At 40.1% G+C, this 14,851-nt stretch overlaps 1 protein-coding gene across 2 annotated transcripts in view; it reads right to left on the bottom strand.

The window, feature by feature from the left end:
- Positions 1-14,851, bottom strand: part of LOC134156364 (chondroitin sulfate proteoglycan 4-like) — a 34,684-nt gene that overhangs the window by 8,412 nt on the left and 11,421 nt on the right. The window contains exons 6-8 of one of the 2 annotated variants that reach the window (XM_062604332.1): positions 13,516-13,714; positions 9,944-10,075; positions 5,785-5,957 (exon numbers count right to left, since the gene is read on the bottom strand). In XM_062604332.1, coding sequence (XP_062460316.1) covers positions 5,785-5,957; positions 9,944-10,075; positions 13,516-13,714 — 504 coding nt within the window. The remainder of the gene's footprint in view (positions 1-5,784; positions 5,958-9,943; positions 10,076-13,515; positions 13,715-14,851) is intronic. The other variant, XM_062604334.1, reaches the window with a different exon arrangement.

Raw genomic sequence — 14,851 nt, 5'->3', positions numbered from 1 at the left:
CCTGGTCCAATGCTTGACAACACTTCCGGTGAAAAATTTTTCCTCATAGCCAATCTAAACTTACCCTGGCGCAACTTCTTGTCCTATTGCCTACCACCTGGCAGAAAAGACTTACACTTACCTCACTACAACCTCCTTTCAGGTAGAGAGTGATAAGGTCCCCCCCGAGCCTCCTTTTCTTCAGACTAAACACTCCCAGTTCCCTCAGCTGCTCCCCATCACACTTGCACTCCAGACCCTTCACCAGCTTCATTGCCCTTCTCTGGACCTGCTCCAGCACCCCAATATCTCTCTCATAGTGAGGGGCCCAGAACTGAACACAGGATTCGAGGTGCAGCCTCACCAGTGCCGAGAGCAGGGGAATGATCACTGACGTGGTCCTGTGACCCCTCTATGTCATGTTCATCTAGCTGTTGACCAACACCCCCAGGTGGTTTTCTGCCAAGCAGCTTTCCAGCCACTCTTACCCAAGCCTGTAGCATTGCATGGGGTTGTTGTGGCCCAAGTGCAGGACTCAGCAGTTAGCCTTGTTAAATCTCCTACAATTTGCCTCAGCCCACTGATCAAGCCTGTATGTAACATACACTGAGATTACCTCAAAATTCTTCTCATAAGATGGACTCTGTGTTACCAGACAAGCTTACCTGAAGGCAGGTGAAATGTTACTGTGCATGAATATCTACTAAAGTCCTCATGTGATGAACAGAGATATAAAACACTGAGAAATTCATCTCAAACTAGCAATGGCAAACAGGACCTTAGCTGGACTGTACTTTTAATGAATTGGAGTTTCATATCTAGGGTTTTTTCTTTATAAGGATACCAGTGGATCTGGACTCATTGTCCTGAAAAAGCGTATGAAAGACTGAAGGCTTGAAAAGGACTCTGATGCAGGTCTTTCATGATGAATAGGCAAACACAGTTGGTAAGGGACTGTGGAAAACAGAAGGAGGTGCAGTAACCACTGAAATACAATCTCATTTACAACCAAGAGCTGATGAGATTATTTAGTGAAAAATTCCTGCATCACAGCAAGAAGGGGATTCCCAAGAGTCACAAATGGATCTGGTTTGTCCTATACCTGCCTTCATTGACTTTGCAAATCATCACACTCAAGAGAATCCAATCAATCCCAGCATGAGTGTCTATGCTTCAAAGTACTGCGAAATGCTGCAGTCAATCTTCAGAGAAACATATTTATACAAGATACAACCCTTTACTTCTTTAGGCCCCAAATAAAAGGCAGAATTTTCAGACTAGGATTCTCATTCCACACCTACACTTTAAGATCAATACCATGATATATTGAAACTGCAATAGGATTCCTAATAACCACAAGACCAGAACTCTTACTAAATCTCATCCAGTAGATTCAGTATCTGGTCTGCTTGATAATTCATTCACTGGCTTGCAGAGAAGACAGCTCTACCTATTAAATCCCTGGCAACTTCCCAGGGAACTACTGACCTGGCTTTCATGTGTTAGTTCATAATGGCCAGAAAGATCCCTGTCTCACATGGTGCTGATTCTAAGTTTACTATTCATAACAGGCTGCAAACACCCTGAAGGAACTCACTACCATGCTTTCCTATCACATATGTTTGAAAGGTGTGAAAAAAGAAAACACCCTGCTCGCAACCCCCTCCCTGTCCACCGCTGCTATCATAGATGAAGCACTTTAGCAGTATAGAATCTGAGTTGTGACTACAGAGAGAGCTAATCCTGAAATTACCGCAACAGACCCCACTGAGATCACTAGAGAAACAGGGCTTTCAGGGTCAGTTTTCTCAGCTGACTCAAAACCATCCCATCTCATTGTCTAAAAAATTCAGACTGATGTGATAAAATCCTATAGGCACATCTCCAGTTTTGTACTTTCCCTATACTGATTTAATTCTTAATGGCTATTGTAGGACAAAACAGATACTAAAATGACACACTGGTTCAGGGTAACTTCCCAAAGCATGTATCTAGAACCTCAAGTTGGAGAATGTTAATATATGTAACAAGAACAGGCACAATATGTATTCTTTAAATCCAACAGTGTTTAGTATCAATCTTAATAAGCTGGGGTGGTTTTCTTCAGTTGCAAGACCATGCTTATATCTGGGATAAGAAGAAAATGGGATTGGTAAGGATTTCTGTGTTTACCTCTGCAATGATTTTAAATATAACAAAGAAACTGTGGCTTGCGGCAAGATGAAAATACTTTCAAGATACCACAGAAAGTATTGGCAGAGAAATAAACCCCAAACATCATGTTGAAAACTACTGTGTTACTCAAGTGGAAGGGCAGACATAGGGACTGTGAGAATGAAGACCTCGGACCCTCTATAGGAGAGGATCTAGTTTGAGACCATCTTAAGAACCTGAACGTGCACAAGTCCATGGGACCTGATGAAATTCATCCGCAGGTCCCAAAGGAGCTGGCAAATGAAGTTGCGAAGCCACTGTCCACCATATTTGAAAAATCATGGCAGTCAGGTGAAGTTCCCAAAGGCTGGAAAAAGGGAAATATAACCCCCAATTTCAAGAAGGGGAAAATGGATGACCCGGGGAATTACAGACCAGTCAGTCTCACCTCTGTGCCTGGCAAAATCTTGGAGCAGATTCTCCTGGAAGGCATGCTAAGGCACATGAAAAACAGCAAGGTGCTTGGTGACAGCCAGCATGGCTTCACTAAGGGGAAATCGTGCTGACCAGTTTGGTGGCCTTCTCTGATGGGGCTACGGAACTCATGGACAGGGGCAGAGCAGTTGATATCATCTGCCTGGACTTGTGCGATGTGTTCAACACTGTCCCATACAACATCCTTGTCTCTAAATTGGTGAGACATCAATTTGATAGGTGGACCACTCGGCAGATAAAGAACTGGCTGGATGGCCGCACACAAAGAGTTGTGGTCAATGGCTCAATGTCCAGCTGGAGACCAGTAATGAGTGGTGTCCCTCAGGGATCGGTGCTGGGACCGGTCTTGTTCAACATCTTTGTCACTGACATGGACAGTGGGATTGAGTGCGCCCTCAGCAAGTTTGCCAATGCCACCAAGCTGTGTGGTTCGGCTGATACGCTGGAGGGAAGGAATGCCATCCAGAGGGACCTTGACACGCTTGTGCGGTGGGCTGATGCCAACCTCATGAAGTTTAACCATGCCAAGTGCAAGGTCCTACACCTGGGTCAGAGCGATCCCAGGCATGGCTACAGGTTGGGCAGAGAAGAGATTCAGAGCAGCCCTGCAGAAAAGGACTTGTGGGTGTTGGCTGATGAGAAAATGAACATGAGCCAGCTTCAGTGTGTGCTCCCAGCCCAGAAAGCCAACTGTATTATGGGCTGTATCAAAAGGAGCGTGACCAGCAAGTCGAAGGAGGTGATCCTGCCCCTCTACTCTGCTCTTGTGAGACCTCACCTGGAGTATTGTGTGCAGTTCTGGTGTCCTCAACATAAAAAGGACACGGAACTGTTGGAACAAGTCCAGAGGAGGGCCACGAGGATGATCAGGGGACTGGAGCACCTCCCATATGAAGACAGGCTGAGAAAGTTGGGGCTGTTCAGCCTGGGGAAGAGAAGCCTGCGTGGAGACCTCATAGCAGCCTTCCAGTATCTGAAGGGAGCTATAAGGATGCTGGGGATGGACTCTTCACTAGAGACTGTAGTGACAGGACAAGGGGTAAGGGGTTAAAGCTTAAACAGGGGAAGTTCAGGTTAGATACAAGGAAGAAGTTCTTTACTGTAAGGGTGGTGAGGCACTGGCACAGGTTGCCCAAAAAAGTGGGCTCCACCCCTGTAATGTAAATGCTCCACCCTTGTAATGTAAATACTTCACTCCTGTCAGTGTTCAAGGCCAGGCTGGACAGAGCCTTCCTTGGGCAACATGGTTTAGTGTGAGGTGCCCCTGCCCATGGCAGGGGGTGTGGAACTAGACGATCTTAAGGTCCATTCAAACACTAACTATTCTATGATTCTATGATTCTATAAGGGTTTTTAATGCAGAATTAATTTTCTTATATTGAGAACTACAACCGTTCATGAAAATATTTCTTGGAATGTAATAGTGATTTCAATTATAGTGCTTTTTGGCAATGAAGCAATAAGCCACAGGGCTCAGGGAAGAGTTCAGATAGCAAAATTGACAACTATCTTTATAAGCTAGCAGCATAGTACTTTTCAGAAGTGAAATTTCAAGTTCTGCAACAGAATTAAGTTAACAAAAATCCAAAGAACTAGTATCTTCAATTCAAATCAGATTTACAAGCTTCTTATTACCAAAAAGAAATTTAATGTCTTATTCTCCATTACATAAAGAATATGTTTGCAAGATCAATGTCATTTTGCTTCATGTGCCTACAACACACTAAATAGTGAAAGCTTTATTTAGGATCTCTTTTCTCTCCCACATACCTCATTCTATACCAGAATAATCAGCATGCTGGTTAAGATACATTAATTCTACCTGCAGTAAGTCACTTAGCTCTACTTTGTCTGAAGTAAAAATGGCCAGTATAAATACCTCTGTCAGAGAAGAAAAGCATACACATTATTGCAGCTCAAATCCTCACACAATTTACAAAGATCAAAGGAAATTTAGGTTTACATTAGCAAGAACTAAAGCCATAGAGAGTAAGTGGCATGTTCTGACATGGCACTATCTGATAAACATACGTAAAGACCATACCCATAAGCAAAAAGTGTAAAATTCCAGAACTTTAGCTGAAAGACTTCCTATCTGATGTGCTTACTGTTTCACCTAATGCTCATAAAAATCACAGATTTTAGGAACAGAAGAGAACATTGTCATCATACAGTTCATCTCCATTAAAACATAAGAGAAAACTTGGCATCTATTGCAACAAGAGCAGTATCATAATGGGATTACAACACTTTTACAATGGGATTACAACATTCTGTGTTTGCCTTGATTTATAATGTTCAAGCAGAGATTCATTTCATTACAGTCTTTCATCAGGTTGTTTCAAAGTCTGATGATAACTAGTAAGAATGTCAACTTTTATTCCAGGTTTTGTTGGTCAAGTTTCATTTCTGGCCAATAGGTTTTCTCATTCCTTCATATATACTAATCAAACAGCCACTTTAAAAATGTGTAAATGTAGGTTAAAACCAAGTTATCTCTTATTTTTTCCTAATACTGAACTCCCTTTACCTCTACCACTTAGATTTTCCGAAAATAACTTACTGCATGCAGAGCTCACAGTTATATTCAGATTCTGACACAGACAGAAGTCATTTCAGTTGCAAAAGAATGTTTTCCATCAAGTTACGTGAGCTGCCACGTTTCAGTCGTTCAAATATGAGTCCCTGTATTACAGCTAAGATTCTTTAAACACTTAATATCACAGCCAATCAAGTCAATAAAAGTCCTCTTGGGGACACCCATGAGGACTGTGCACAGCTGAAATTAATCTCCTACTTGGATTTTTCATAGATCAAAAGGCTACTCCTTCTGCCAAAAACTAAAGGCTTCCAACCTCGGACTGCTGGTTAATGGCACCAGAACAGCTCTTTCTGAAAAATACCGTTACAAGCAAAACAGTGAAAACTGCCAAGACCCTGCTAGTATCCAAGTAGAGGGGGAAAAGGGCTCCTCCTGTGTTCATTACTAGATGCCAGATACTTAATGACATAGCAAATCTGGGTGATTGCACTGATGGGTCACATATGCCTGGTTATTTAACAGATATAAATGGATCAGACAAAGAACAAGCAACTGAGATGCCCTATGAAGTAACAATCTACCCCTGAACTTGGTATTGTAAAGTAAATGCTTACCATAGACTGCGTAAAACTGAGGATTTCCTGAGTAGTATTATCAGAATTTACTCTGATCAGCCTTCCAAGTTTTGGGGAGGTTACAATCATAAAAGTTATGGTTCTGTTTCCTGCATTGGTCACATCACTGGTTACAGCTTTCAGATCATGTCGTGAAATAGGCTTCCTGGAACCTAAAAGATGTCAATTATAAGTAACACAGATTTGAAAGAGCAAAGGGCCCCAAAAGGCAAGTTTTGTATGCTTGTCTCACCCTCTCATCTAGCTATTCTACTCAGCATTTTAGTAATGTTTTATAAGATTAGCAGGTTTACCCTTTTTTTGGTTACCTTCTACTTACAACTCTTCTACAGCTTTTTCAATCAAAAAGTCCATCACTAGCATGTACCTTGGTTTTACAATAAATGAAGAAACTGCAGTTCTTTTCAGCGCATGTAATTGCTAAACACTAGCTTCTGCAAAAACAATCCAAAGTAAAGAATACAGCACGCATAAGAATCCCTGTTCCTAAATTACATGTCTAGAACTGAATTAAAACAGTCACCACTGTTTCTGGTAATCCCAGCTGTCCACAGAAGGCAGGGTGATTTGGCAGGGAAAAGCCTCAACAAGCAAGCTTTCTAGTGAACACACAAACCAAAATTGATTATTACAGGCAGCTTGAACCATGCTTTATCAATATGAAAGATTTTCATTAAATGAAATTAAAACATAAATACTGAATTAAACACATTAGGAAGAACATCACATCACAGAAATAATGACCTGAACTAAAATAATGTATTATTAAGATGGATGGAGACTGAGGGATAACAAAATCCTTTTAATACATAGCACCACACTAAACAGTACATTCTGGTTTAAATATTATAAAGATTATAAAGAGCTTTCTGGCATTAGTCAAACAAAATAAATGTTGATATAGCGACAAAACAAAAAAAAAGTATGTTTATTTGTCTTCTTTTTGATGCACTGTTTCATGGTACATGTTTAATGATACTTTTGGAGGAGCAATAGATTCCCATAATCCTATTCCCCCTGCTTCCACTTCTGCCTCCATTTTTACATTTTCTTTCTTTCTTGAGCTAGAAGCTTTTATAGGTACTAATACGTAATTTCAGATGCTAGTATTATATATCCTAGAAGTCTGAATTATCAATCCATCTTCAATGAAGCATAATGTTTATACATGAATAACACGAAATAACATTTTCCTGCTATAATAATCAGAAGAAAAAATATAGTAAGCAAACCGAAGAATGGTGATGCTCTGCAAGCCTTCAGTAACATCAGGATTCTGACTGTTTGCATGCACTTGTGCCCTGGTTCAAATCACATCTGATTTGAAATAGAGTTGTTATAATGAAATGAGATGTTTTGGCTCTGCCTGTTTTCCCCTTTTTACCTTCCTATGCCTCTCTTTGTCTATACTGCTTTGAAAAGTAAAGCAGTCACGCAGGTCTAGAAAAATTCTTCCACACTGTATCTAATTTCAAGGAGTCTCCCTCCTCTTCCTCTCTCTTCCCTTTTTTGCATGACAGGCTGAGAGTGAAGCATGACCTTGTGTTGTGTGTATAGCAGATGTGATCAGGAATGTACAACTGAGAGCAACAGTTAATCAGACCAGGTGCATCTGCAAACACAGTTATTTCTCAGTAATCTCCTACTTGCACAAATAAAGCCTCATGGCCTTAACAAAGTAAGAGAGAACAACTCTCAAACATGGTCACACTGCACTGATGGAAGTTACCACTCCAGTTTTTCATAACAGCAACAGATTACCATACCACCACCATCACAGTGCAGATGTCACTCGCTACACAAGATGAAATACAGTCTAGGGCCACAGACAATAAAGTCTCTCAAGCTTTTCTGCAAAAATGAGATCCTCTGCCAAACTTAACCTGCTCCTTCACCCACTTCTGTCCTGAGACTTAAGAACCTTTTCCAGCACCTGCAGTAGTTATGCTGTGGTCTGACACCTCAACAGAGAGAGTCAACAGACTGCGTGAAGGAAAGGGAAGTGAGAACACTGTCTCCTTGTTCCCAAACATGGAAGCACAGAGGTTGCAAAAGCAACCCAACACAAACACAGGGAAAATGAACAGAGATGGGAAGGAAGACACACAACAAGGATGGATGATGTACAGTAGGGCCAAACTAATCCAGACAAGTAAAAGATGACAGCATAAGGCTATCACTGGTACCTAACAATTTTGGTACCCATTTTCAATTGCCTACATTTAAGACTTGGAAAGTGCTTTGTAATGACCATTCTGCCTATTACTGCTAAACAGTTATGAATCATCTCATCTATGGACTGCTCAGACAGCTTTGCTTACAAATACCTACAAGTAAGGCTGCCTTTCTTTCTCAAAGAGCAACCCAGTTCATTCCTTCCTTGAGCAATTGCTTCCCTGAAGAAAGCAAACCCTCACATTTTAGATATCTAGCATACATGAGAAAAAAATAATCTATCAGTCAGTTTTCTGAGCACATCAAATAAAACAAGCTTCTGTTAAACAGAAAAAATATCCATGAATTATATGAACAAATCTGGTATATCCAACACAAAAGAAGACAGTACATGCTCTTATAAAATTGCAGAACAATATACTTGAGAGAACACCCAGTCATGAAGACACGGCAACTTCTTCATGGTATTTTCAATTTTTACTTCCCTAGAGACACAATTCTTCAAGTTGTCTCAAAATTAACTCTTCCTGCAGTGCTATAAAATATAACAGGACACTGGCTATTGTTTTTCTGTGTATTAATCATTTGGCAGTATCATTACTGCAATAGTTATTTCATGATCAGCATGTACAGCTGAAGCCCATACACTTCCAGAACGTCTTTAGAAAGTATCATAAAGCAAACACATGAAAAAGCTAATAATACTTTTTAACACCAAAAAGGAGTTTTGCTAACTCAAAGTAAGCAAGAATTCAGGAAAAACTGTGGGCTTAGATGAACATAGTTTGCAGTGCTGAAAGAAATACTGTACTTTGCAATCTGTACTGGAAAACAGATTGATAGCCTAGAGTCTTTGCTTTCTATGGCAGTATAAGGTATAATTTTCTTACAATTATTTTTAGCTTAAGACAGAATTTCCATAAATCCCTGTGCCTGAGGCAACCTTACACACCAAATCACAGATTAATAAGCTTTTTAAGTGGATTTATGTGAATCCCATTTATATTGACTGAATTAGAAGATCATGCTGCTACAATCTCATTTTTTGTTGCCTGTGTTTAAGTAGCTTTTGTTGCAAGCCTGTGTTTATGCAGCTTATACCCAGGAAGCTTAAGAAACTAAAATGTTCCTCTTCTGTATCAAATTAGCAACTCAAGATATAGTTTAATACCTATAAAGCTTTACCAATTCTCAGTCTCTCTCTGGCCGTACAGATGTTCAGAGCAAAAAAGAAAGTAGCACACATTAAAGTGTAATGCAAGACACTGCTGAGAGAAGACTAATCTTCATTTTAACTTTAGTCCTGCAATTAATGTTAGATTACTAACTCAATGAGGGATTACTCCTGCCAACGCAAAGTAGTAAATGGATCTGGTGAGACTCTCTTAACACATAACTCCTGCATGGTAGGATTTCACCAAAAAAATGCCCAGCTGTTGAACCAGCCAGTACAAATGCACAAATATGAATCAAAGTCTTCAGTCCTCCTGATTAATCAGTGACTCAATGCTGCTGTCCATAACTCAGCTCAAACAGTAAGAAAGCGAATTAGCAATCTGGCGAGTTATGTTTGCCATTCATAATCCGATGGACACAAGTTTCACTCTGCTTTTACCAGGCAAAATACAACCAGCTAAGACACCTCTAAATATATGAATAAAATACTGACCTTTTAAACAAATATGAAGGGGAAACGTTGAGAGCTTAGGAGGACAGTGTAGCTGTCACTCTGTGCTTATGTATTTCACTGCCAATTTCCATGACTCCAAGCACATTAAAGATCATAAAACAATAATATGTTGTTTGAGAAAATGTAAATGTTCTTTTAAAACTCAGACAGATAGATGTTCTGAGGTACAGTTTTCTATAGTTTACTCAGATAGCTATCTGAGAAATGTATACATATTTGTACATATGCAACTTCTTCAAGTGTATGAAATCACAATAATTTTTAAAAACAGACCTGGGAAGACTCCAAGTCCTTTGTTTACTTCAAGGGTAATGACTAGTGTCTGAGCTGCTATGCTAAAAATCTGGCGAGGTACAAAGTTCAAACCATCTGTCACCTGAAAGTTGAAGCCTCCAGACACTGCTCCTGTAGAAAACAAAAACGTAAATTTATTCTTATATTATTCTGTCATCCAAAACATGCAAACATACACGGGACCTCTTTTGCTCTTGGCTACAGTGAAATATATCCAAAGTAATATTGAACCAATTTTTTTACTAGTATCTTTATATTTTAATTAAAATAAATTTATAATGCAGAAAGAAGAACTTTCCAAGGAAGAACTACTGGCTATTTTTTTACACTAAAGGCCAGACATCCCTTAGACGTAAATCAGCAGAGTGCCCTTTTCTTTCTTTCTTCACTGACCACAGTGAAGCTGAAATCAAGTTAAACTTGGGGTGAGAGTGACTCCCAGATTGTCTACTCCTTTGCATCTTAGGAGGGACCAAACCACTTCATAAGTCACATTTTGGCAAAGAAGTAATCTGGGGACAAAAACAACTAGAAAGTTCTTTCATTTACATTTACATTTTAAGGACTGAATCCTGAAGGTTGTTTCCTTTGTCTCTTTACTCTGCTTCATCTTTGCTGAAGAGCCTGTGTTGTTACAGCTTAAACTATTTCAAAGGTTATGTGTACTCATAATAAGTGCACATCTTTTTTCTTTAATCTTAGGATCTGTATGCACTTTGGCACAAGCAATAGCAAAATACCTCTAGGAGTCTGAGTGGATTCCTGTAAAAATACACGTTTCAGAACTGACTTACTGCTTTAAGTAGAGGCTCCCCAGATTGTATAATTAGGTAGAAAGAGGGAATGAAAAAAAAAACATTAACTGCTGCAGTTATCACTGCTTATCTACTTGGTTTGCCGAACTTAGCCATGAGATACTGCTACATGAATATATTCCCTGAATGTGAGAGAGTGTCATGTATTTTCACATAAAGATCAGTACTGCCTGCTGAACTACAAATCAGCATACCAGAAGAATCAAATGTGGGTTTTGAGATTATAGTTAACAATTCCCCTAGGCAATGCTCTTATAACCAGCCAGGCACAAAAGCAGTTCTGCAAGATCAGATCATATTGTTTTTATTTTAAATGTTTTTATTCTCTGATGTTCTCTCCTCGTAAAAATGCACAAGTAGTTGCACATTTAAAAAAGGCATTGAGGAGTCTACTATTTGCATCAGGTTGCAGAAAAAAAAGCATACCTAGCCCCACTTGTATTTTTGGCTAATACAGCTCAACTGCCCAACTCACACACACATTTTGTCACTGGCAGTCAGGAAGAGGTGCTGCTTGGGTGGAGCATATATTACTTTATCACAATTGATTTTTAAAGGCATATCTGATCAGATGTGATAAAGAGGACATGAGAAAGAGGATTGTACTGCATTGAAAAGACACTGGGAATTCAGAACCATCAAGAGTTCAGTACTGCCCTAAGGGAAAAAAAACACAGACAGGATTTAACAGCAGACCCTATACTGTGAAAGCAGGATAAGAGCACCCTGGAGTAGAGCAAGGGTGGAAAAGGGAAGGAATTCTCATACTGAAAGAGAAATACAGGACCAGAAAGCTATGTTCTGGTTCTGCCTTTATGCTGGTGACAGGGGATTATAGAGGAAACACAAAATTTAAGGGGAAAACATGAGAACAAAGAGGGAGATCTGCAAGTCACAGCACAGAATAAAGAGCACAATGTAACTCGCAAGACTGAGCAAAGATGAAGGGAAAATTTTATGAGATCGAACATTAGAGGCACAAAAGCAAAGTTCAGTAGTACTTTTTCTAGTAGTACAAAAGACCCTGAGTCACTTCCATGTACAGATGTAAAAGACCCATGGTGTCATGAGGAGCAGCCAGGGGATGGAAAAGCTGCCTCAGCCAAGATGCTGCTCTTCCCCTTGGGAAGTGCTAGAGCGAGTAGGAAGAGTAGATACCAGGCTGTTGAGACCATGAAGTGGGGTTTCCTCCCAGGAGAACCCGAAGAATCTAGCACACACCAGAAGACTGAAGATGAAGGACAGAGCATTTGGAAAGGGGCAAGAGAAAAGGGGTAAAAAGCTGAATGACAGCAACCAGATAAGCAAACACCCTGGACAAGGCTGGGAGCAGTAACATTAGAGCACTAAGCACACTTCTACCAACAGTCCAACATGAAGAAGGTAAGAAAATCACAGACTGAGAAAGGAAAAGCAGCAAAATGTCCAAAGCACTTTCTGAAACACTGGAGGCCACGAGGCTAGGCAGACGGCAGCTCAGAGCAGCTGTAAAAGGTGACACATCACCTGAGCAATTTAACATTTCAAATTTACAATACAACCCACACTCCCACTCACTAGAAAATTTAAACTGCTATTCTTTTTGCTTTTATTAATCAAGGTTCACTTCTTAAAACTGCAGATGTGCATTTTCCCATTCTAGAACACAGAGTGGATTCATTTCCTCACACTGAGACTACCACCATCCTAACACCATAGGAGTTTTTACAAGTCAAAGTCTCTCTCAGAACAATTTAGACAGCTTGGATCACTTTTGCCATGCTCTTAACCTTTTATTTCCTGACCAAATTATTTGAGCAGTATATTTAGAGCTTGCCAGCTGCTGCTTGTAAAACAATTTCAGCAACACATATGCACTCTGCAAGACAGAGCATGGGATGTCAGAGAAGTTCAACCTGCAACCAAGCCTCATGAATACACAGCACAGACCTAGAGTGGCTGTTGCACCCAAGGGAGCACTGCAAACAATTCCAGCCTTTCTGAGGGCTAGGAAGAGAGTACCTCTTGTGTCTTCTTCCCCAAAACTGGCATTGCTTCATTAGCACCTCCCTTCTTCTTTCAGCTGAGGTAAAATGATAGTAGAGTTGGCGATAGCTACTTTTCTCCTCATCCTCTGGCTGTAACCCTGCTAGGATGTTCATTCCTGTGGCTTCCTAGCACTGCCACTTTATTTTTATTCCCCCGACATTCTTTCTGTAGCAGCAGCATGAACAACCTGACCTCTAGCTCTGGCCACTGGCAGAAAGGAGCCAATCCTTAAATTCTGAACTCCTTCACAGTCTGAAAGGGAGATTGACATCACCTAGATGAACCATAAATTCATTGCCCAGAGCTGTTCAGGAACACAGCTAGGCTGCGACAGGTATCTGAGACACTGTTGGTGCATGTGTACCTCTGCACTGTAGCAACCCACAAAAGTTCCAGGAGAGCCTCAATGACAAAGGTCAAAAAAATGAATTTCCAGTCTCTGAAAGCTGCATGACAATGGTCCTCTCTGCAAACCTGCATTCAGAAAGAAGGCTGCTACCAACAGAACCACTAATACACCAAGGTTTCTTGGTAAGCACACATTAAAGTAGACATCAGACCCCTCCCTGTTTAGTTGTGAGACTATGTGTTACATAACCGGTGCTTTGAGATTTTTGTGACATTACAAGGAGATCTTCAAAGGATTACAAATGTATGGAATAGGAGCAGTATTTTGGTAACAGAGGTGGTACTTTTGAAACCACATACCATTGTGCACAAATACTAGCTGCCCTTCAATTATATGAGCCTGGGTAAAACTAAGGATGCTCTTGTTTGGAGAAGACTTCAGAGCCAAGTGCCCATTGCTAGGTGGAGTAACGGAATATATGAGTTCTGATGGTGAGGAGTCCTTGTCTTCTGCACAGAGGTCATCAATAGTTATTTCTGTGACTGAACCCACCCAGACCTAGAAAAGCAAAAAAAAAAAATATTAATAGTAATAAACAAAATGCATACAAAATAAAATCAGAGGGGGAAGAAGTCCTCAAAGAAAACAATAAGTATTTCTGCTGTGCAACATTAGCAGCTATGACGTGTTTCTCCTGACTCTCTCCTCATAGATTGGAACAGTTGGCAAACAGTTTTCAAAATACAAGACCATGAAATAACACAAGCAAACACATCCCGTGCCAGTTTGAGTTTTACATAGCTTCAGTATGAGTGCTCTATTTGTCAGGCACTATCCAAACTCTTACAAACATAACAGAATTCTATTATGACAACTGAGTCAAAGGAGCAACTTTCCAACACATACACATGAATATTAGTGTTATGTACTTCACAGCAGGCAATGCATTCAATATGCTCTACTTTGACCAGCAGAAAAGAAAAAACAATCTAGGGACAGCACAATCTCTAATACAAATGAAACATCTTCCTCCTTCTAGCTGCCTTATTTCCTTCTAACAACACATGCTAAAGGCCCTTTCTCAGTGCACCAAACAACCTACAGAGGTGCTTAGTCCAGTGGGAGATGACAAAATCAACACCTCCAAAAGCTACTTAGCACTTTGCAAAGTCATGCTTTTTTATTTATTTTTTTTTTAGTCTAAGATATGCATGAACTGCAAAAACCCTTCTTTCAAGCAGGGTTTGCCGCCTAAGCTTCATCTCTGTCTTACTGGGTAATTTGTTGTTTGGAAACAATATGCAACAGCCCATTTTACTCTTCATCTTTGCTGTTTTTAGTTGGAATCACAGAGAAAAGTACTAACAACAATACATGTTTATCTCAACATGAAATGAAACCCCTAAACATTCATTCCATCAATGCCAATGCTTTCTATGCTGAGTTTATATCACAGTGTATAATCTCAAGAGCCTGAGCTTTTAAAAATCTCAGCTGGAGCTTCAAAACACATACTGCATCGTCTCTTCCTGTCTTCAAAGGGTCTCAGTACACTTGAAAAATATCTGGTATAACATCACACCAAATGGTTGAAGAGGAAGTGTGATCCTTGTAAAAGGGCATTTTACCTCTCCTAAACCAAAAATGAGCAATCACAGATTTTTCCTTAAGTATTAACTTTACTTTTTAATAAAA

Source organism: Pezoporus occidentalis, unplaced genomic scaffold, assembly GCF_034315485.1.
Source record: "Pezoporus occidentalis ecotype Australia unplaced genomic scaffold, CSIRO_AGI_Poc_V1 ctg85, whole genome shotgun sequence".
In the NCBI taxonomy this organism is placed as follows: Eukaryota; Metazoa; Chordata; class Aves; order Psittaciformes; family Psittacidae; genus Pezoporus; species Pezoporus occidentalis.
Note: the sequence above shows the minus strand (reverse complement) of the source record. Positions and strands in the feature narration are given on the sequence as shown.